The 23,765-nt window shown below is 42.0% G+C and overlaps 1 protein-coding gene across 1 annotated transcript in view; it reads right to left on the bottom strand.

Annotated features, from left to right (window-relative positions):
• The window catches only part of SMC5 (structural maintenance of chromosomes 5), an 86,857-nt gene that overhangs the window by 53,558 nt on the left and 9,534 nt on the right, over window positions 1-23,765 (bottom strand). Inside the window, exons 5-10 of the mRNA XM_019555187.1 lie at window positions 23,499-23,633; window positions 22,531-22,671; window positions 16,086-16,247; window positions 6,801-6,872; window positions 3,622-3,877; window positions 1,966-2,120 (exon numbers count right to left, since the gene is read on the bottom strand). Coding sequence (XP_019410732.1) covers window positions 1,966-2,120; window positions 3,622-3,877; window positions 6,801-6,872; window positions 16,086-16,247; window positions 22,531-22,671; window positions 23,499-23,633 — 921 coding nt within the window. The remainder of the gene's footprint in view (window positions 1-1,965; window positions 2,121-3,621; window positions 3,878-6,800; window positions 6,873-16,085; window positions 16,248-22,530; window positions 22,672-23,498; window positions 23,634-23,765) is intronic.

Raw genomic sequence — 23,765 nt, 5'->3', positions numbered from 1 at the left:
CAGGTTTACCTTAAACCTGTTTCAGCCATTCTGAAAGCAGTTTATGCGCACTGAACTGCTATCACAGATTTGAATTGGTTTCCAATCACTTATACTGGTTTGTGTGTAATTTCTGTCCTTAGCCATAGAAAATAGATTCCAATGTTTATGGACACTGAAAAGATTAACTTGACCTGAACGATAATAAAAAATAGCCCATGATCAAGATATTCTAGTGATTAAAGCATTTTGTTTCTCCTTGGAAAAAAAAGCTGTTTTCCCAGAAAAAAATCACAAGTATACAGATATTGACCCTATTTCTCCCAGAACCAAACATGACATCCCTGGAAGAAAAAAAAGCCAAATCCAACCATTTAGAAGTCACTCTAAGCCACTGCTTCTTACCTCTTCCCCAATGCTGGTTTCAGGAATTAGTGGAAGGCTTTGCCAGCACACACTAGCTTCCCCTTGTCCCTTTCTCTCCCTGCTGCCCTGCCATATAGCTGGACAGTGGGACCAGGAACTGCAAAGCCCTAGGGTCTGAAAAAGCCATCCCCAAATTGGTTTCTGCCCCCCAGGTTTTAAATGTTGTCCCTACTACCTAGCTGGGCAGCAAGAGAGGAATTGCAAAGCCTGGGAAGCAAGAATTAGCCTTGGGAAGAGCTTCCCTGAATCCAGTTCCTGGCCCTGCCAGCTTCCCCTTGCCTCCTGTGCTACTCATTTGGGCAGCGGAGACTATGATTTCAAAGCTGGTGGTTCTGAGAACTAGGCTTAGGAATCCTGAACTTGCTTCCAGCTTCCCCTTGCCAGCCAGCCAGGGCTGAGGTGGGTTTCCCTGCAGTAGCAGGGCAAAGATCCCATGCACTCCTCACACCAGAGCCCCCAGTAAGTGGAAAGGCTGGGAGCTTTGCAAAAGGGCTCAGTTCGCTCAGCTGTTGGTGTCCAAGAGCCAAACAGAAGAAGCAGCACCACCCCCTACCTGCTTCTCACCCCAGAGTCCTTCATGTGAAAAGCAGGCAGGGGGGTTTGCCCCACTGCTCCAGTACCTGCAGGAACAGGGGACTGGAACAGGCCATGCTTTCCTGAGACTGGGATCACCCCAGTCTTGGAAAGGATCAAGGAGCAAAAGAAAGGGGGCAGTTGCAGACTTAATATTCGTACTGCTTCTTCTCCTGTGATGGATATTTTCCACCGCTAGAAATGAACGTTTGTACATGTCCTCAGTTACCTTGGCTGTGCTGTATTTAGCAAAAATAAAGGATATAGACAAGAAAGAAAAAAAAAACCCCCTGGTATATGAATCTTGCTTATGAATAACAGAACAGCACAATGCAGTAATTTGAGAAAGTTTATTTAAAAACTGGCTAATCATGTCCTTAAAACTATCTCTCTCTCTAAAACAGTCTTTATTAAGACAGCCTAGTCTTAAAAGAAAAAAACCCCCACAAATCAAGACTGGACACAAAATAAGTCTCAGTGCACACAGCTGGCTGAAGAAAGCAAAAAACCAAAGCAGCTAGGGAGTATAGTGTCCCTGATAACCTCTGCTCCAACTTTTTGATACTGTTGAAGGTGGGGGCCGCTCCCATGCAATCCTACAAAGCAAAGCCGTTTTAGAAGGTTCCTAAACTCTCTCTCTTGCCAGCAGAAACAGGCAGAGGGCATCTTCAAGAAGCACAATTCCCCAGGAAAGCCATGCTCTGGGTAACTGAAAGCACTATGCTCCTTCAGGCCACTCAGACTACTGAAGGTAATAAGGGTTATACTACAACCTGACACTTTTTACATTACCAGTTGTAGGAGGTAAATTACATAAAGCTTAACCACTTGAACACACTGATTTACATGCATACCAGTTGGCTACCTACTTCTTAAAGAAAAAAGGAGCTATAAGCCTGACTTTTGAAGGTTTCATAGGAGACACAATCAACTTTATTTTTAAAAGAGATTAGCCAATTAGTATTATACTCAAATGAATGTTCTTACTACAAGCATCATGGGTTCACAGACACTTTTTTTAAACTGGTTTCTGTTCTTTCTTAGCCACATAAGAGCACTGTGTATGTCTTGGTATCTTCTTTTGAGCTTCTCTTCTTTCAGATTCATCATATTATCAAGTCGTACGATACCATCAGTTATTCCTGTAATTTTATGCAAGATAAAATATTAAGTCAGGCCTACATGATTTACACAGCACAATTAAAGATTTCTAGTATTTAGTGACTACAACAGTTCATTAACTAGGTTATGGTTAGGAGGGAACTTTCCTTGTTTTCAGTCTCTTAGACCTGGTATCCCACCTATTCTACTCCATATAGCTCTAAGTATAAAAGTAAGCTGAAATAATGGAAAATAACTCCAGAACAGAGACTTATAGTGGCTAATCATATGTACACATGCACACAGTCCCTCAATGCAGGCTTGCTATAACAATGTTTGAATGTTTCTGCATTTATCAGGGACACTGAAACAATCAACCAAAAAAACATCTTGAAAAGGCCCTGTCTTCAATAAGAATGCTTTTTCCCTATTACCAGAGGAGTGATTTTGTACTTAAGTATGATAGTCATGCAAAGTCTCCATCTTAGCATTTTGCTACCAGATGTTCGCCAAACAACACATGGTGGTGGGAATCATGTTCTCCCTCTCCCCTCTACTCCTTCCCCCAATAATTCCTTCACCACATCAAGGGAGAGGAGTCTACTCTCAGAACAAACAAAAAAAGCATTCTTGGAGTAACCCCTTTTTCACCGGTTGGGCGATCCCCATGTAGTTGAAAAAAACCTTAGAAACACCCATTTTTGAATGACCCCAGCTCAGATCAAGATGGAATAAGAAGAACCTTGTACTTGGACTCTACATAGGCTTCCCTGTCATTTTTGCTTGACTTTTCCAAGCAAATCACCCCAGTGTGGTGCTGCAAGGATAAGAGTGAAAGTACGTGGGACAGTGAGCTTACAGGTGATCTGGAAAACAAAAATGTTAATTCTAGCTCTAACAGTAAAGAGAGAACTAAGAGGAAAACCTGGATTAAAGCACAGTATCACTCATTAAAAAGGGTAATGTTAACCTCTAAGTTTATCCTAAAAAAAAACTGAAGAAAAAACTACTGTTTTGCCAGAAGGGCATCATTTTACACACAGCATCTTGATCCTATACCATATTTGTTTCTACTACTTTAAATGGAAATCAACTTAATAGAACATTTTCCTGATTTTTTAATATAAAATGTATAGATTTTAAGTTCTTATAACTGTAAGAAAGAAAGTCTCCATTTTCTTTTTTGTGCATTTAATATTCTGAATATCAGTTTCACCATTTATCTCTAGTTAGGCCTTCACAGAGAAAAATAAATTTAAAAATATGATTGCTAAAGTATGCTAATTGGCAAGAGATCTCAGGTGTGGGTATAGTACCTAACCTAAGGAAGTCATATTTTGAAACAGACTGTTGATGGTGCCCCAATAAAAATAAGCTATCCCTGCCACTTATAGTAACGTCTTGAAAGGTTGCAATCGAAACAGAAGATTACCATATGCATACAAGAACAGTTACTGAGGTTTCAAATTGTCTGAGAAGTTACTTCAGCATGGAGGGACTGCTAACAGTTTCCTGAACAAGAAAGTGATCACATGAACTCACTTTTCTTTTCCGCCTTGTGATTCTCTCTCTCATTTTCCAAATCACTCACGTCACTATCAATATTTGCCTTGTCGTCTTGCAAGCGTCTCAGGTCGTTGTTAATAGAATCAATTTGTGGCTGAAGATTCTCACAAGCTCCCGTACTGTTGAGTTCATTCTGCAAGTCCTCTATCATCTGTCGGGTGACGTTCATTCTCTTTTGTCGATCCACTTCTTCATCTCTTTTCATTCTGAGAGCCTGCTGAATATCACCAATCTAAAAGAAATATTTATATTTTCTAAGCACAGCATTTACAAAAAAATTCCAATACACAGGAAGATAATAAGATAAAATAACCAAGACAGATAATTAGAAAAGATTATTTTAGAAGATATAAAACACTAAACTAAGGTTGTTGTTTTTTAAAGCAGCATATTCCAACCAAAAAATAAACCCAACTACCTCCAACCTAAAAGGATGACTAAAATAACTAGATGTTGTTCGAGAAAGAGTTATAATCTATTCTAAATTGGTTATTACCGGGGATAATTTCCATTTCCTGAGGAAAAAATGCATCTTCCCCTTTAAAGCAGGAAACCACAGGTTTCCCCTTGCAGGGTGGAAGTGTTTCAGCATACAAGGGGCTGTTTGGGACTCAGGGGAGGGCAAGTGGAAACAAGGGCACCATATGCATGCACACACACACGTGGCAATACAGCCAGGCAGAATGGTAGGAGCAACCCCAAGTGCTGGATACTGGTGGTGGAGGGGGGTTGGAGGGCCAGAGCTTGGGGACAGTCCAAGGGGCACTTGTGGGGGTTGGGGGGTGTATAAGTTTGTGTGTGTGGCAGGGTTGTGTGTGGAGAGGATTTGAGGGGTGTGTGTGTGTGTGTGTGTGTGTGTGTCCGTGACACAATGCAGATGGCTGCTCATGCTGGGGGAAGGTGTCCAAGTGCTGCGGTTGCAGTGGAGCTGGGGGGTCTGAAGCAGTGCTTAGTGCCACCGGTGAGCCCAGCTCTGAGGCACCTGCCCCTCAAGCAAGGGCTGAGAAGGTCCTTTGAGGGCAGCGAGGAACTGTGTGGCCAGGTTGGGGGCTGGTGCTCATGCTCTCAAGGCAGGGGCAAGGAGAAATTGCCCAGGGAAAGAGGACCATAGCTAGGTCACTTAAGCATGGCGCAGGAACCCCAGCCTGAGGCAGAGCAGTGCCACAGGTGTTGCCTCCTCCTCCCTGCAGCCTGCACTGGGGCCAGACTTGTTCCACTGCTGGCTGCATAAGCCACAGCCACTACTACCCCCGCTACTGCCAGGTGGGCAGAGGGCACCTCACCTTACCAGCCATAGCAACGTGGCTGACACAGGGCTCCCAGCAGTGCTGGCACCGAGTCTCCCTGCCCTGCCCTGCCCTCCTACACTGGGTCCTACCCACTGGGCCATGGAGGGCAGCTCCAGTCCAGTGCTGATCTGATCAGGCTACAACCCCATGCCCCACACCCCACTGCTGATTAAGAAACCTGGGGAGACACTTGCCCCCCCATATCCTCCCGACACATCACCAATGGCATTGCCTATGCCCATACAACCTCTGCCCCACACACACACACACCCCCTTTCCCACACACCCACTGCCTACCCCAGATATTGGGACATGGGGATCCCCATCCAGTGGGGCAGGGGGTGGCGGATCAGGAGTGTGGGGCACTGACAGAGCCGAACAACTGTGGGTCAGGAGTGAGGGGCACCAGCAGGGATGAGGGGGGGCAGGGGACTGCAGGTCGGGAGTGAGGGTCATTGGCAGAGCAGGGTGGGGTAGGGCTGTAGCTTGGGAGCAAGGGGCAATGGCAAGGACAGGGCACCAGCATATCAGTGCTGTTCAGCACCACAAAGTAGTAGGGGGGACGGCCACAGCTGGACCTGCATCCTGGTAAACAATGGAGGTAGGGGAGCTCTGATTTTCTGATTAATAATAATAATAAAAAGAGAAAAAAAAAAAATCAAACTCCAAATATATAAGCATTTAGCATTTATTTTAATGACTGAGGAACTGGTAAGCGTCCAAATGGCTTTAAAATTGTAAATATATCAATAAAACATTGTGTTCAGCTGATACCTGATATGATAGTATTTCATTTTTGTAATGGGAAAATGTGAATTTAGGAGCTTTTAATCAGAGAATTTGGGACTTTAACAGAGAAAAACCAGGATCTCTGGTTATTATAAATTCTTAGATCTGTGTTTATCTAGAATTATAGTAAAAGTCACATGCTGACATGTTTGAGCAGTAGTACAGAATTGCTTAAGAAGTCTATAAAATGCGAATGGAATGTGGAACTTCAGCTCTGCCCCCTTGTGTTTAACGTTCATATTACTTGACTGCTTAGCTACACAAGCTGAATTTACTCTTTGGTATTTTACTTTTTTAATTATATGTTATAAATCTCTCAGGTTATTTAACACAAACAACAACTTTGGTGTTTCATCTACTTAAAATTACAGCCACATGCAGAACCATAACAACTCAGTGTTAGAAGGAACTCAAGGGGAGTTTGGCCTAACTCCCATAAAGCAGACCCTGCTGGGACAGAGAGACAGAGCCTACAATCCTAGCATTATTATCATGGACTAACTTCCCAACCTAACCACCAAGGTATAAGAAGATTATCATGAATATTACAGCATCAAGTATTTGTATTTAATGCATCAACAATATTTGACAAAAGCAGTAACTTGTAATATATACATGGTAACCAAAAATGAGTTCCTTGTAACAGAATAGTGTCTCAAGGTAACTGTCTTTAATTTTACTTAGTAAACAACTGTCCCATTAAGAAGCATCGCTTTCCTTGGGAAAGAAAAACTTTAAAATGTTAGTTCCCCGAGTGAAGGCTGATGGGAGATGTACTATCTTATGGGTATTCTGCCTTGTCCATTTCAGAGGAAGCACCCAACAAGCTGTGGATCCTCAAAGGAGCGGAGGTGCAAGCAGTTAGCATAACTGCACTGCCACTCCACGTGTACTTCCCCTTACAGGTGGGCTAGAATTCATGCTTCACTAAACCAGGTATTGGCTCAGACACAGCATCTCTAAATCCAACAATTATTACCAAATGTTGTGTGTGATGCAGGAAGTAAAGTATCTACACAACACATCAAAGCACTACCAAACAAGCAGCAAAGAAACTATGCCCATTAAGGTCCTTACTTGTTTGTCTTTGTTCTCCAAAGCATCTTGTTTTTGTTTACATTTTTGAGAAGTCTCTTTGATTTCAGGAGCCTATAGGCAAAGAAATTTAAAAGCTTGAAGTTAAAATTTAATTATTTTAAACTTTAAAAAAAAAAACCCCCTCTTAAGTACCCAAAAAACCCCAAAACATTTTGGAAGGACATTAAGTATGTAAAACCAATTATTTACCTATAATTTATTTTATAACAAAAGCCACGCATTCATCAGAAAGCAATTTATTTTTATTAATCGGCTGCTATCAGAAAAAAGTCAAATGACTTATACTTACTGTATTCATATAGTCAATTTGTACACAACTGTCTATATGCAAGTGGTTTGGGAACTACAAAGTAATAAAACTCGTTATAGATCTGCAAATTTTATTATGTGCCAAATAATAAGGTTAACATGATTCTGAAATTAAAATTATATTTTAAACAAACAACTTTAGACTCCAATTTTTAAGGCTGCACCTTCTTCAAAACAGTCATCTCAAGAAAGATCTAATCAACTTAAAGCCACAATCCTGAGCAGAAAGGAAAGTGCAGCACATGGCTGACTTGCCTCAGCAGCAGCCCAGAGGGAAGTTTGACTGTTTTTCTCAAGTCCTGCTACTGCTCCACGGCTATACCCTTGGCAAGGGCATGTTTGGCAAATGAGATGGGGTGTAGCACCAAAGTCTCCACTCTGTCCCCCTCACATACACAAAAACCTTTCCCTTTTTTAAACCCAACTCTATAAAGAAATGGAGAGGATAACTGGGGCTTTCATGGACCCTGATACCCTCCTGAGATGCTACCTGCAACATGGCTAGCCAGTGCAGGACCATCAGGGACTCTTAACCTCCTTATACCTATGCACTGCCACATTAAGGCAGGCTACAATTTGGCTTTTACTTTATTTGGTAAACATTTTTTGGAGTAGATTTATAGAAGTGATATTAATCAAACAGAAATTTAAATCAGTTTGGGGGTTTTACATTAAATTGATCTGAATGCAAGACAACCCTGAATTTAAGATACCCCACCCCATAACTAGATTATATGCATGGAAATCCTATATATTTGTTATCATTTTCCATGTATAGAGTCTAATTACTGGAGGGCTATTTTAAATTCATCCCTCCCGCTACTCCAGCATAGGTGGGAGGAAGGGACAACAGGTAGTAGGGAGGGTGGGAGTGGGACTTGACCCCTGCCTTTTGTCCCCCAATATCTGCTCCCACCACTTGCCCCTGCATGCCTGCCCTTGCCACTGTCTCTGTCACCTCCCAAATAGCCTTGAATCCCCCTTCCCTGCTCTCTCATAGCATCTACCCTGACTGTCCCCGCACCGCTCACCCTTACTAAGGCTCCAGCCCCACTCCAGTCTGTGGCATGGAGCATGCATTTGCTCTGGCCCCAGCCCAGTCCCAAAGCAGTGGCAGCAGCATGGCAGCTCCAGGGCCAAGCCTGAGCTACCATCGCTGCTGCTATCCACCTGCTAGAGCCAGAGCAAAAGAATGGCCTGTACCAGGACTGAAACCTGCTGGAACCAGACAAAGGGTAAAGAGGCAGAGAAGAGGCAGAGGCTGTGGGGTGGGGAGAGACTGGGCGGGGGATCTGAAGCTGTATGGGGGCAGGTGGGGAAGCAAAGTTTGTGGGGGCTGATGGTGCGGGGAAATGTTTCTGCAGCTCTGGCTGCAATGTCAGATTGGGGCCAGAGCTATAGCAGCTGCCTGCCCCCTGTCAACTTGTACTCCCATCCAGGACAAGAGGTTTTCCACCCCACTCCCCCACTGTTAACTGTGGGAGAGAGGAAGAAAAAAAATCTCATCTTAGTTTTCAGTAAATATGGTAACTTCAGGTATTACACACCTGAATTCCTATATCAAACTCTGGTTTTACCACCAATTTCCTACTTTTTAATTTACAAATGCATCATTTCTCTGCTGCTGTATTCTAGACCTGACAGCTGCATCATTTGTTTGCCTAAAGGAAACAATAAAGATAAATATACGTAAAGAGAAAAATGCATACTGCAATGTTTGGTGGTGATGGGAGGAGGTGGAGTTAATGCAAGCCTTTCCACTAGTTTCCATGGCATTAGGATCACATCAGGGTATTTCTAGATTATAAAACAAGAAGGAAAGTAAAACATTTTCCCCTCTAATTTTTCAGCAGCGAGTGACAGAGAGGAATTATCGGTACAACAGTTGGTGGTAAAAGTTTTCATATGCAAAAGTAGGTTTTATTATGATGTCCCTTAAATAGAAAAAGGAGTAGGTAGCAATAAAGTGGTCCGAAAAAAGTTTAAGAAAGAATGTTTTGTCTGCTTCAACTTGTAAAGCAATAATAGTACAAGCCGCCCAGGCTGCTTATAGACATAACCCCCCCCTCAAAACACAACAGTGTTTTACTTTAAACTCAGCACACCCCCACAGCTAGCCCAGACCATGCCCAGAAGAGGCACTGCATTAGTTGGACCTGGCTTGCCCAACATCTGTATAGATCAGGTGCTTCAGCAGGACTTTTCTTGAGCTTTTACCTAATAGTTGATTGAACCAGCTATTAGACAAAAGCACCAAAACCCCCCAATGAAGTGCATGATCTATACAGATGTTGCAGAGCCAGGTCAAGCCAAAGCACTGCCTCTTCCAGTAAAGTGTGGGGGGAATCCCCCTGTGTGTGTCAGTGCTCTCAAATGCTACTGTCTGGTGGAAGCATACCACAACAATACAAAAAGACTTAAGCCAAGCCCTTTACCTCTGAGCCCTGAAAACACTCAGCAGACAGAAGCTGGGACCACAAGGGAAGTTAAGGAAATTCTACTACCAGAAAGGAAGCAAAATCCACCATTTTTTGCCAAAAGATATATACTCCCTAAAGCAGCAGTGATAAGGATGCTATTCAGCATGAGCATAGTGGGAATGGGAAGAACCCAGATAAACAAATAATGGATCCAGAATGGAGAAAAGGAGGAAAAATGAGAATGAACAGTTGGTTTTGAAAGTAGAGTAAATCAGGAAGGACAGTATCTGAATCAAAGGAGGCAAAAAAAGAAAGGTGAAAACAACCTAACAGTGCTTTATTTTGGTTCTGGCAAGGAAAGGATGAACAATGACAAGGACAGGTAAGGAAGTACACAGAGAGGAGAATGAGATAGGATTTTTAATGGTTTTATTATATGATTATCTGGAGTAACTTCCCCACCTTTCTGTGATCTGTTGCATTCTGACAGAGATGGCAACTATTAAGATTTATTCAATATTTTACAGAACTGCAAAGCCATTCCTCTAGACAGTCAGAGGAATACAATATCTACATGCTATAATCAAAATTGAATGGAAAGTACAGCTGCGAGTGGGTGGAATCTAAAAATACCCATTAGAGGTGCAAAGCCAAAATGCAAACAGGAGAATGTGATTCTATTTCACTTGTCAGCACTTGTATCTAGCAAATTTAGTGTTAAATTCTGAGCAACTATTAGGATTTTATGTGAAACTGTGAAATAGTTGGGATGAAAGATGTGCCATTTTACAAACTACTGTTTCTGTTCCTGCTGAAAAGCATACAAACTCAAAACCATCTTGCAGGAATTTGACGGCTATTTCCAAAGTATGCATGCTATAATAGCTTTAGTGATTAGGAGAAATGGATTCTATCCATGTCAGAGGGATGAAACAGAAAACTGGGGGAAAAAAGCACTACCAAAATTAAACCTTTGAGTGCCAAATAATAAGTTTTACAAACAGAAACAATGACTTTGGGACTAAATTTTTAGACCGGTCTCAAGGATAGCATGGGGAAAATATCTCCAGTAGGTGCCAAAAACAACAGCATCTTGACTGAAAAATCCTAGTCTACCACACTAAGAAATACTAAAGAACTTTAAACTGAACTACAAAGCTAATGTTTTTGAAGGTCCTAATCTGATGAATAAGGATTAATTTTATGTGTAGCCAGATATGCCAAAGAGGTTATAAAATTAATGTTTCTTAGACTGAAATGATTCTATTTGGGTAAAGAAAAATAAGTTTGTATGAGTAGCTGCAGGATCAAATATTACTAATCACAAACAGGATCAGTTTTTATTGAACTATTAAATATAAATTATCCTCTTCCTTCCTGCTCCAAAAAGCCTCTTGAACTCTGGAGAGAAATGCTTCCTCTGAGAAACAACTGCAAAACTTTCCAAGAAAATAATTTCCCAACAAGTCTCAAAGTCAGGGCACTGGGAAGACAGCTACATGCCAATTGGAAAAAAGTTTCTACCCGAGTTAAAAGAGACAGTAAAATTATACATAAAGTTTGGGGAGATTCGCATATTAATTTTTTTGAGCATACGCAAAACAATATGAAATTTACTCCACAGAATTGAAAAGCAATATATTTTTGCATTATATTTTTAAATATTATTTAAAGAAAAGTGGGACTGAATAGCACCCATCTGTGGAAAGTGCCATCTGGATTTTATAGGGGAGAAGCCTCTAGTACAGTAGTTCCCAACCTTTTTTTCCTGCAGTCCAGCACAGGAGCAGGACAGGGTACACGGAGCTGGCTGCCTCCCTCCCAGGGCTGCCCTGCTCCCCAGCTTTAACCCCACAAGTGACTGCCACCAGCAGAAGCTGCTTGTCAGGGCAGACAGATGGGGGTCTGAATGGGGGTCTCGTGCCCTGACCTGGCAGACAACCTTTCACAGCCCAGTGACAGGCTGCGGCCCAATGGTTGGGAACCTCTGCTCTAGTAGGATTGACTCAGGGAGATTTTTCCAAACCACTCAAGAAAGCAAGCTTGCACAACCTCCAAAATGAGCAAGAAGTTCTCAAGAATCTAGAGAATCCATTTACAGCACGGTCATCCCATGCACACGTCCTATGCTTTCACTTCAGCTCCCCAGCCCATAGGTTCCTTTAACTGCACTTCAGAAGTGGTTATAAATACAGCACAGTCTCTGGGTACATTAGCTTACTTACAAGTGAATCGCTGCATCTGTTTTCAACTTTACCACCTTCCCAGCCCTTCCAGAGGACTATAGTACTGCCCTGCTTACTACCTGCCAGAGAAAGAACATGGCACCTCTAACTCCACATACACATTTTCAAACAAAGGGCATGATCTCAGAGGAAGAGAGGTTTATGGTTATTTGATATTGATGTTTGTCTCGCACAAAGGGCCTGAAGAAAATCCAGTGGTCATGATGGTTGATCCTGAAGGGAGGTGTCTACACATGCATATTAATGCAATGCAATAAACTCTGGCACGTATCGGCTGGAATTAATTGCTCCTGGGCACCACATATTCATAAGCGCCCAGGATTGTAGCATGTTGACCTGGGTTGGAGCAGCCCCAGCTGGCAGGGGGCCTGGGGGAAAACAGCCTGTCAGCCCAGGGCTGCTCCAGCCAGGCTCAACGTGCTGCAGAGGGACTGTCTGGGCCACAGGGGTCAGCCAGCAGGCAACTACCATAGGCAGGCAACACCTCCACTGAAGCATTTTAGCGCCCCTGCCAGCTACATCACTGTCTAGACATGTTGCCCACCACGCCACACCGCCACCTCCCAGGAGCAGGGCTGGGGGGGGGAGGGGGGGGGCCAAGGGCCGTGGCTTCCCTCTGCGGGTAGAGGCACTGAATTTGGGGAGATTGGTGTTACTCCCACATCTTGCAATTGATATTAGTGAATGATCCCTGGCACTGAATGGAGGGAGCCCACTCAGGTTTTCACATGCCAACAGAGGAGAGGAAAAGGGTAGTGGTTGAGAATGATCTTAAAAAAAAGGAGAGAGAACAACTGGTATGCAAGTCACTGAAATCATATCAGTTGCTCTTCTGCAAAGTAGTACTTCTTTAATAGTGTCAAGGACAATACAAGTTTAATTAGATTATCAGAGCCTACATACTTATGTAGTCCCCACTAATAATGTTGACAATTTCACTCATACATACACGTTAAAGTTTTTCCTCACAACACAAAACATTTTAATACACCTTTACAAATGGAGAACTAACTGAGACAGAGGTTTGAAGTGCAGATTTCTAGTGCAAAAAAGGAGAGTGGAAGTGACTTAAAATGTAGCCAGGATTTCACCCCAATTTGTTCAACATCATCCAAAAGTGTGGCGCAGACCAGCATGGAACTTATGTCTCATAAACCCAACTCTATTGCTTTAACCACAATACCTTCCTTTCTTCCTATGCTAAATAACCAATACTCTGGCTTGAAGAGCTGCTGTCATCAAAAGTAGTCTTAAAGACTCCAAATAATACAAGGACAAAGTCCTGAGTTATGGAAATGCCACATCACAATGCAGTGTCAATTGTAAAGGAAGTCAATGCAATCACAAAAGAATTGTAAGCCATATCCATTACAAAGCAATGTCAGAATGTCACAATGAATATTCTATTACAGCCACAATTTAGTTCAAATGCTGCATTTTCTTTTCTTCAACCCTACTTCTTAGCTGCTAGGAACACAGCTGGAACACTGCTGAATTAGATGCATAATTTATGCCTACCTAATTTATACGCTCAGGTCCACAACAGGACTACTCATGTGAGTCAAGATAAACATGTTACCATTTATAGGATCAGGGTCTTAATCTACATGTCTGACTTCAAAAAAAAAAATGTGTTAACTCAAGTATGTTGCTCAGTCAGCTGGTCTCTCCATTTACTACTGTTTCACACCTCTCTAGCTTTGGTTCCCAGATTTCCCTGGCACATAACTTACGAAGGTTTTGTGGGCAAGTTAGAACTAAGCTAGAAACAAATGTTGCCAAATGGAACAATTCAACCACATTGCAGCACAGCTGATTCACTCCACTGGGTGAAACGCACATGGCCTTTTGTCCCACCCATGATGGTGCAGGACAAGGGGCAACATGATCCCCTTAGTTTCCCCAGTGCCCCACACCTAAGCTGTAGTTAGGTTTCCCTGTTTTCCCTGCTCAGCCAGCCCCATGGGGTTCCTCTGCTGCCCCAAACCCATGGTGTAGGTCTGGAGCAGTAGGGATAGGGAGCTAGCTGACCAAGGAAGTGTTTTTCCCCCTGCCCCAGACCGTTGGCACAGTTCTGGGGCAGTAAAAACAGCTCCACAAGGTAACAGACATCTTCCACAATAAAACTTCATAGTCTATTACTGCCTTTTATCGTGTCATCAATGTTCTTGCCATGTGGTGCAACAAAGGGTAAGGACTTCTATTTGCTCTGCATTTGTGCCACCTTAAACATTTTTAAGGTGGCACAAATGAGAAATCAGCTGAAGCCTGTCTCCACCCTAAGATTCTCATTCTATTTTCTTATGCCACTCTTAGAAATGAAACATAACTTTTTTCTTAATGTAGTTCTATATGGCTAAGAATTGTGTCAAGCAGTTCAGAGCAGAATTCCTTCCTGCTTTTATAAGTCAGTAAAACATTAATTAAAAATGAGAGCGTGATTAAAACTTTGCAGAATAATACCAAGCTGTACATACACAACCTAACAAGCATGAAGGCCCTTACTGCATTTTGAAAATTAATCCAAAGCTTTCAGCTGTTAAACAGAAAACACTCCATTCTACAGTAAAACTGACAATAATTTGAACACATTCTTTAAAAAGCATTTAGATATTTTGATCCACCAACCAAAAAAGGAAATCTTGAGTAGCACTGTAGAGTATGAAATGCAAACATGCATGCATTTTTTAAATGATCAGTTTAGCAAAATGTTTTAGTTGCTTGGGAAACAGTGTAACAACATAGCCCATCTTTAACAGACAAAGGTCTATGTACTTTTATCTTCCTTTGTTAAAATCCAATTTAGAAAATAAATCAGAAATCCGATCACAAATTAACAATGGGTATAATCCTTTGCTGTTAGTGATATGGAAGGCACAGTTCACTTCATCTGCCCAAGTGAAATAAACACAGTGGGTATGTCTACACGTGTCCCTGACTGCACAGCTGTTACTAAAGCAAGTACTAAGTGACTACACAGTAACCACCAGTACTGCACAGTAGCATCGGCATCATGGTTCGTGATCGCCGACACTATATCACCAATGCTACAGCAACGTAGTGTCTATACGAGACACTTTACAGCAGACTGATTTGCTGTGTAGTAAAGTGTCACCATCTACACATGCACAGCAATTAGGGAGCAGATTAATTTATTGTGCTGTTGGGTAGTCCCGTCAGATATATATGGTATCTGGCAGCACAGTAAATTACTATGCTTAAATGCACATCCAGACAGCGAGGTCAGGTTTAGTTTATTCAGTCACATTACTTGCATGTGTAGATACGCCCCGTATGAGCCAGATTCTTCTTTTGTTAAAGTCAGTGTCCAAGCTTATCTTCAGTAAGACCTAAACTCCAATTCAAATCGGAAACATTTGTAGTCTCGAATTTCAAATAAGAGATCTCTGAATCACTTATGCAATTCAACATTTCAATCAGAAACTGTATATTTAATATATTATGATCTACCTACTAAATACATGTTTTTAAAGAAAGCATATAATATGAAAATATGGGATTTGTTAAACTATTTGTTACAAAACTTCCTTAGCAATTACTGAGTCTCAATTCTACAAGCTGCTCAATATAAACTCATCACTTCAGCTATCTTGTATCCTTTGGTTTTTTGACTAATTATTTAACCCAACCCTCATTTTCTTCCAAAGCAATTAGCTATTCATAAACTGCATTTGGTTCATTCCTAATACACGCTGTACAATTGGTAATTTAATTCCATAGGTCAACCTATGATTTTTGTATCCTGATCAGATGGCATACCTTTTAAAAATAAAACAAAAGAGTGAATCTGGTACTGCTGATATTAATTTTGATGGAAAGGTAAGTCTGAACTTTTATCGCAGCTACCCAGAAAACCAACAAATTAGGTTAAGCCACAAGACACAAGTTACACAGTTACAGTACTTTATGCTTGAAAATATTCTAAATATTTTCAATACAATTTGAAAGAGAGCTACAAACTTGTCTGTTCTAAACAATTTATAATGAGGAATCTCCCAGCATTGTCACTGAAGTTGCATTGGAAAGCAGAAATCAGTGAAGTCACATTCCCTTCAGTGGAGAACAAACATGCTGGGGCAGACCTCAAGGGGAAGGAAGGGGAAACTACAGACAACAATATTTTACTTCCGGGCTTTTTTTTAAACAGAAGCACACATGCAGACGTACCATGCAAAAATGAGCATATTTTAAAGCTGAAAACGGAACAGGCAACTATAACTAAAGACCTGGGAATGTCTTAACATTTTACTCAAAAATCTAATGCATACCTTCTCTTTGATTTTCACATCCAGATTCCTGAATTGCTTTTCAATTTCTTGGATTTGCTGTATCATCGGAGATTGTGTTTCTTTTAGTTTTTTCAATTCTTCTCTTACACGGTCACGGTCTTTTTTCACTTCCTCATATTGTTGGCGAACATTTTCATATTCCTTTCAAAAGTTTCAAGTAAAGTTATTAAAGCATTTTACTATCTGCGTTTAGTGGGCCATACATTTTTATGTCCCCACAGCGTTCACATTTAACAAAAAGAGAACTGCACAAAGGCTTTTTAAAAGAGATGCTGTTTGAGTAAATGTTCTAGCACCTTGTTATGGTTTTGTCAACTTGACTCTGTGATAAGCTATAGCCCAACTAGTATCTGCTGAACAAATCATGCAATGTTCAATGATATTTGAATAATCCTATTAAACAAATACAGAAAGAGATGTACACTTATCCATTAGCGTCCTAGATACTAATGAACCTGGGTAATCTGTTCCAATTCCAGTATAGTCTACCAATTCAAATCACCAACATTTTTTTCACTGCCCAACACCAACAGACAGTTGAAATTTAACTAATATGAGAAGGGCCCTGATGCCTTTCCTACTGAAGTCTGAACTCTAGAAAGCAATGCAACTTTACATAACCTTTGTTCTGAATATTTGGTACTACACTATTTTATAGGCCAAAGCTTTTTTAGGGGGGTTTAGTGAAAATATTGCTTACATGGGCCCATTTTAAGAATGTTGATCTCTCTTGACAGCTAACTAACCTCCAGTTACCAGAGAGCAATTGACTTCTCTCTTATTGTTAGCAGGTGTATAGGTTATTCTAAAATTGGCTGCTTTGAAAAGGGTTAGCAAGGAGTGTCTCAGTTACTTAGACTACAGTATAAAAATGCTGTCTATTTAAAAGTGGAAAAATTAAGTATATAGGCAGGAAAAAACAATATCACCTGAAGCAAAAATAACAGAGTAACAGTCTTGAAAGCATATTTTCAGACTGTTTCTGTTTTCCACACTCCAGAACTTAAAATAATCCAGACACTTTAGTTCTGCCCCTCTGGTCCTTTTAGCTATCTCAGCATCCACTAGAAAGGCTCACTAGTAAAAGGGAAGGGGGGCAGGAGATTGATCTTAACAGACTACATCAGAGGTGGGGCAATTATTTGGGCCCATGGGCCACATAGGGAGCCTTGGTGAGCTGCGGTGGGCTAAGTCAGAACCACCCCCCACCCAACAACTCACCAAAACTTCCTAAGCAGCCACATCCCATCTGACTAGCCAGGTGCCCTGCCAGCACAGGTCCTTTCTGGTCTCCAGTGAGACCCCAGGATTGCAGCAACTACATGAATGCATGGAGTGGCTGCTCCCAACTGCTCCTATTACATGGCATCTCCAGTGTGGCCCACACCGTGCAGCTCCCACCTGGCACTTACCACCAAATGTGCCCTGCGCAGCTCAGCCCAGCCTGTGTTCTCCCTCCCCACAACCCAGGCTGTCTTCTGCTTCCCACCTTGGCAATGGCTTCACTGCCTCCTGAGCCCCAACTCGCTGCCAAGCTCCTGCTTCCTCACAAGTATAGTTCCCATCCCTGGCTCCTTTCAGCTGTGCGCGGGACTGCAAATGGAGCCCACTTAGGTCTCTCTTCCCGCGCTGTTCAGGTTGGGCTAATGCTCAGACATTTGCAGCTCCCTTAAACAATGTTTCATATGGATAAGGTAATGCAAGAGCGACGCTGTGGCCATGATGGTCCAGAAACTGAGAGAGGCAAGGATTTCTTAGGGTGATATCTTTTATTGGACCAACTATGTAGTTGGGATAACATAAGACAAGCTTCCAAATTCAAGAGGTTGTTGGGTCTCTTCATGACGAGAGAGAGAGAGAGAGAGAGAGAGAGAGAGAGAATAAAAAGATATCATGATGGTAAGGTAATTTTTTTCCCACACAAATGTGACAAAGCCTTAGAAAAGTCTCTTCACTGTGAAAGCCAGCTGAGTCTTCAAAGAGTAGCATGGTAAAGTGAAACAGCAGTGAAGTAAACTAACAGAGCTCAGAATGAAAGAGTTGATTCTTCCTTAAGGGCCAAGGATAAGATTGCATCATCAGATTATCAGCAGATGTTGGATTAATCTGCTTTCAGTCTGAACAAAGAAAGACTGTCTCCTTTTTTAAACATATGTTGGGCTACACGGGTGCTTACAAACCTGCATAACTGTCAGCTGCTCTTCCAAAAAGCACTAACTCTACAAAAGCCAATGGAAGGCTTTTTGGTCCATTAACAAAAATTGGTCTCTTATGTCAAGGACAAATAAGAATCCATGGCAAAGGAAACTAATGCTCCCACATCAGCTTGAAATTAGGCTCACTTGTATTGAGCTAACATAGGCACTTTGCCCCCTATCTTTTCAATCTTCCTTTATTTCTGGAAAGAGTGGTATTGGAGTTATTGCTCCCAAGAAAGCAAGCATAGGACGGGGTTAAAAAAAACAAAAACCCCTCTCTCTCCTGCTAGTAGACTTTATAATTGACAATGAAGGATAATACCAACAAATTTGAGCAATTTCTCATGCGTAAAACAACGAAAAAAGGCACCTTGTACTTTATAGCTTACAAAATTCCTGTTCCAGTTGTACACTAATGTACAAAAAAATAGATGACCCTTGCTTTTAAATGTACTACTTCCACAAGTGAATAACTTCTTTTCAATAATGATAATATTTGATTCCACCCTTGTGGACTGTATGGGTTATCACCATGGTCCTGTCTGCTAAATACCTGTATTCTTTTCTCCTGTACTTGAGGGCCAACCAATCTCTTATGGTCTCAATAAGCTTATTTCTGCTATAATACAAATGCAGACATCTTGTATACTTACTACATCTTATATAAGAAAAATATTTTATATACTTACCATGAGAGCTGTCTTCTCTGACCCAGCTCAGGCAACAGGATGAGGTTTGGACTATTGTTTTTGTCTTACTCAGGCCAAAATGGTCAAGGCTGTCTAGGGAGTTGCACTAACAATGTGAAATGTGTAGGTGTGTCTCAACCATAAATCTATACAGGCAATGCCTTACATCTATAACATAAGACTATCCAGGCAAGAATCGTTTGTTCCATTTCAGAAAGCAAATTAAAAGTACTATTACAATACACAAAAGCTGCCCAATTTAACTAAACCACCCCTTTTCCAGTAACTAGGAGAGTGTTTCTCAAACAGGGGGCTAGGCCATGAGACCCCCCTCAAGGTTGTTGTGATGCAGGTGCTGCCACTATAGCCAAAAAAAACTGCCCCATGTGCAGGACTGCAGCAGGGACATGCTCCTCCTGCATTAGGGTTCTCTAAGCAAGCAAGAGAGAAGGCTTCTGCTGTAGCCTTTCCAGTTCCACCCAGCTGTTCTCAGGACACACTGATTGGAACAGGAACAGCTGCAGCATGAGTAGGCATGGCAGGATTTGGTTTTTATCTATAAACGATGTCACCTCATATGCATGATACCTCCCTGCCTGTCTAAACTACTGTAGAGTGTCTTATGCAGAGTTCCTGAATCCATTACAAATTCTACTGTGTGTGAATGAGGTCTAAAAGTTAGCCCCATGTATGGCGCATTTACACATTGCCATGCTTTGGTATGTCCTTTGCAGTATGGGTGATTCCTGTGCCATGTGTGTGATGCACACTAGATTTCACCATTATGTTGCCATAGCGGCATGCTGTAACTAGGGAGCATGCTGTTACGGCAACATATCTGACAATCACGTATAAACCCGCGTGACTGCTATGTCACTGTAGGACGCCATACAGCAAGGGAGCACATTTTAATGGTTATGTGATGCCTCAATAGACTGAACAACAAAAGCTTAATTGGTGGTTCAGTTCATAGATTTCACAGACATTTGGGCTGGAAGGGATGCTGGAAGAACATCGAGTTCAACTCCCTGCCCCAGGGGCAGGAAGTCAGCAGGGATCATAGGATCCCAGCAAGATAAGCATCCAGATGTGTCCTGAAGGCATTCAAAATGGGTGCTTGAACAGCCTCCGGCGGCAGTCTGTTCCAAACCTTGGGGGCTTGGACAGTGAAGAAGTTATTTCTTATGTCCAGCCTGAATCGGTCACGCTGGAGTTTGTGACCATTCGATCTTGTCATCCCTTGGGGCGCTCTGATGAACAGATGTTCCCCCAGATCCTGATGAACACCCCTGATAAACTTACAGGTGGCCACCAGATCACCCCTGAGCCTGCGCTTTTCCAGGCTGAAGAGTCCCATGGCTGTCAGCCTCTCATCATAAGGCCTGTTTTCCCGACCTCTGATCATGTGCGTGGCTCTCCTCTGCACCCTCTCAAGTTTCTCCACATCCTTTTTGAATTGTGGAGCCCAAAACTGGATGCAGTACTTCAGCTCCGGTCTCACCAAGGCCGAGTACAGTGGGAGAATGACATCTCGGGATCTGCTTGAGAAGCATCTATGGATGCAAGCCAGCGTTTTGCTCGCTTTACTATATGCAGCATCACATTGAAGGCTCATGTTCATCTTGTGGTCAATCATGACCCCCAAGTCCTTTTCGTCTGTAGTGCTAACCGGCATACCACTACCAAGCCTATAATGATGCTGCAGGTTTTTCTTCCCAAGGTGGAGAACCTTGCATTTTTCGGTGTTGAACACCATCAGGTTCTCGTCCGCCCATTTCATGAGCCTGTCAAGATCTGCCTGAATCACCCTCCTGTCCTCCGGTGTGGATGCTTTACCTCAGAGTTCGGTGTCATTGGCAAACTTGGCCAGTCTGCTTCTGACGCCAACGTCAACATCACTGATGAAGATGTTAAATAGTATAGGCCTTAGGACAGAGCCTTCAGGGACCCCACTGATGACCTCGCACCAAGACGATTGGCTCCCTTTGACCACCACCCTCTGGGTCCTACCGCGGACCTAATTCCCCAGCCAACAGATCATGGTGAGGATGAGGCTGCAGTTAGCCAGTTTAGCCAAGAGGTGATCATAGGATACCAGATCAAAGGCTTTTTTAAAGTCAAGATATACACATCTATCTCTTCCCCCCTGTCCAGGTGATAAGTCACCTGGTCATAAAAAGAAATGAGATTGGTCAAGCAAGGCCTACCTGCAACAAACCCATCCTGGCTATCCCTCAGGATATTGCCTTCAGCTAGTCTGTTAAGGATGTCCTCTTTGATAATCTTTTCCAAGACCTTCCCCAGGATAGAGGTCAGGCTGATAGGCCTATAGTTTGCCAGGTCTACTTTCCTCTCTTTCTTGAAGACAGGCATGACATTGGCCCTCTTCCAATCATCAGGCACTTCACCAGAGCACCAAGAGCTCTCAAAGATCCGTGCCAGGGGCTGAGCTATGATGCTCGCCAGATCTCTGAGTACCCTTGGGTGTAACCAGTCAGGGCCCTCTGACTTTACGGTATACAGTCTGTCAAGGTGGTCCTTCACGAGGTCAGCTTTGATGGAGGGCAAGGAATCTCCCTCACCTGGGCCTCCCTGACCCACAGTGGGCAGGGCCATCCCATGGGACTGGTGAAAAACTGACACAAAGTACCCATTTAGCAAGTTCACTTTTTCCTGGGCATCAGTCGTCAGTTGCCCCATCTGGTTTAGCAGGGGTCCAATGTTGCCCTTGCTTTTCCTTTGGCTCCCCACATATCTAAAAAAGGACTTTTTATTGTCCTTGATATTTGTAGCTAGCTGAAGTTCCATCGCAGCCTTGGCTTTCCTGGTTTGCTCGCTGCAGGTCCGGACCAGAGCAGAGTATTCCTCCTTGGTGGTGGTTCCAGTCCTCCATCCTTTGTAGGTCTTCCTTTTAAGACACAGAAGGTCCACCAGTTCCCTGGAGAGCCAAGGGGGCTGCTGTGCCCTTTTGCTACCTTTCCTCCGAGATGGGATGGACTTTGCTTTCGCATCCAGGATTGCTCCCTTGAGGAGTTCTCTAATATTTAATCCATTTGGAAATACTATATTTGAATCACTTTGGATTACAAATCTCTTTCAATGTACGCAGATGTCTGTATTAAACCCAGGAAGGAATATTCTTAGTTTGTAAAAGCACTTATTCCCTCAGCTCCAGGCATTTGTTTAACAGATGTTCTACAAAATACACTGAAAGGCTTACTTTTGAAAAAGCAAAAAGACCTACCACTATTCATCACATCTTAGGAAGCAAGTACCCTCATACCATAAGAGAGTACTGAACAGGCAATCTAACAGTTGGGAGTCAATCTGTTTTCCCTTTAAGACAAAGTATAAACTGGAAGCAACATATGAGGCCAGAAGTAGAACACAGGACAATCTGGTTGCCCCTTATAATTTTGGTAGTTTTCAAGCAATTCTGAGTCAAGTTTCTTTCTCCCTCTCTTTAGTGTGACAGATTCATAAAAAAATCACAGGGGTGAAAAAAAAAAAAAAAAAGACTCAAAATAAAATTCTTACCACCCAAGGCCTTTTTCTCTCAAGCATCTCAATCACATCTAGATGACGTCTGCACTCATGGTACCTCTCAACATCTTGTCTATATCGTTCAATCCTTTGTTTCATTTTCTCCAAGGAATTAGTTTTCTCTTTGCATAAATTCTGTCAGAATATGAATTTTACATTATTTATTTTGCTCAATTAAAACAAAAACAATTTTCATAATTCCCCAAGATCTCATTTGTATTCAAACAAGCAGAAATTAAGTATTAGGCAGAAGTTCTAGTGCAGTAGCTTGTTTTTATAATGTACAAATCAATTTCATTCTTCAAAGGAATACCCAAACCACTTGTCACAGCCAGGGACAGTACTTGGAAGTTACAGGACCTTTATTTACTCTTTAGCTTTTCTCTAAAATCTCAGGTCTGATCTAGATAAAATGGAATTAAAATTATTCTTGCTTTTAAATCTGAAGCTTTTCTGATCAGAACGAGTTATTACTGCTCATGGAGTAGGAGAAAAGTTTTTCTTTGCTATATTACTCATTTTTCAAGATTAAGTCCTAACCAAATAATAGTAATCTGCTTTTCCTATTTAATTAGAAGAGAACTAACAGAACTTTTAGTTAATTATAGCAATATACATATATATAGCTACAGTATATAACAAGTCTCTCTTTTTAAGATTCCTTTGATCCATTCATGCAGGACTGATAACAGGTTACCAAAGGGATTATTATAATGGATAACAAACTGATGTTCAATTAGATATTAAACTGACACAATGGTTCCTATACAGGAGCTCAACTTAAAAAACTCAGTACTTATTAGGAATATGTTCAGGCAAGCATAGAAGGAAAAAGACTTACACTTGTAAAAGAAGCATATAACACATCTGTCTGAATGTACTTATTGTACTTCTTTTAAAAAAAAGGAAATAAGTCTACCACAATCCTTCTATATACATCCCCCTATTTCATGGATTCTTACCTCAAGATCTCTCTCTCTGTCTCTGAAGTTTTTTAGCTCACAGTGGAATCTGTACATTTCTGGAGGACCAACTGATTTTTCTGTGGCTTCAAGAAGGTCTACCTGGGACAGTTTTGCAAATTCCCCAACTTTGTCCTATAAAACAGGAAGCAACTATCAAACACTGTGCATCTGTTACAACACTGCAACAAATCAATACTCCTTATTAGAATGTATTAGCCTATTTCAAGCCTTCACACACTTATGAAGGCAGGATAGAGATGCACC

Source organism: Crocodylus porosus, unplaced genomic scaffold (genome assembly GCF_001723895.1).
Source record: "Crocodylus porosus isolate Cpor-Errol unplaced genomic scaffold, CroPor_comp1, whole genome shotgun sequence".
In the NCBI taxonomy this organism is placed as follows: Eukaryota; Metazoa; Chordata; order Crocodylia; family Crocodylidae; genus Crocodylus; species Crocodylus porosus.
Note: the sequence above shows the minus strand (reverse complement) of the source record. Positions and strands in the feature narration are given on the sequence as shown.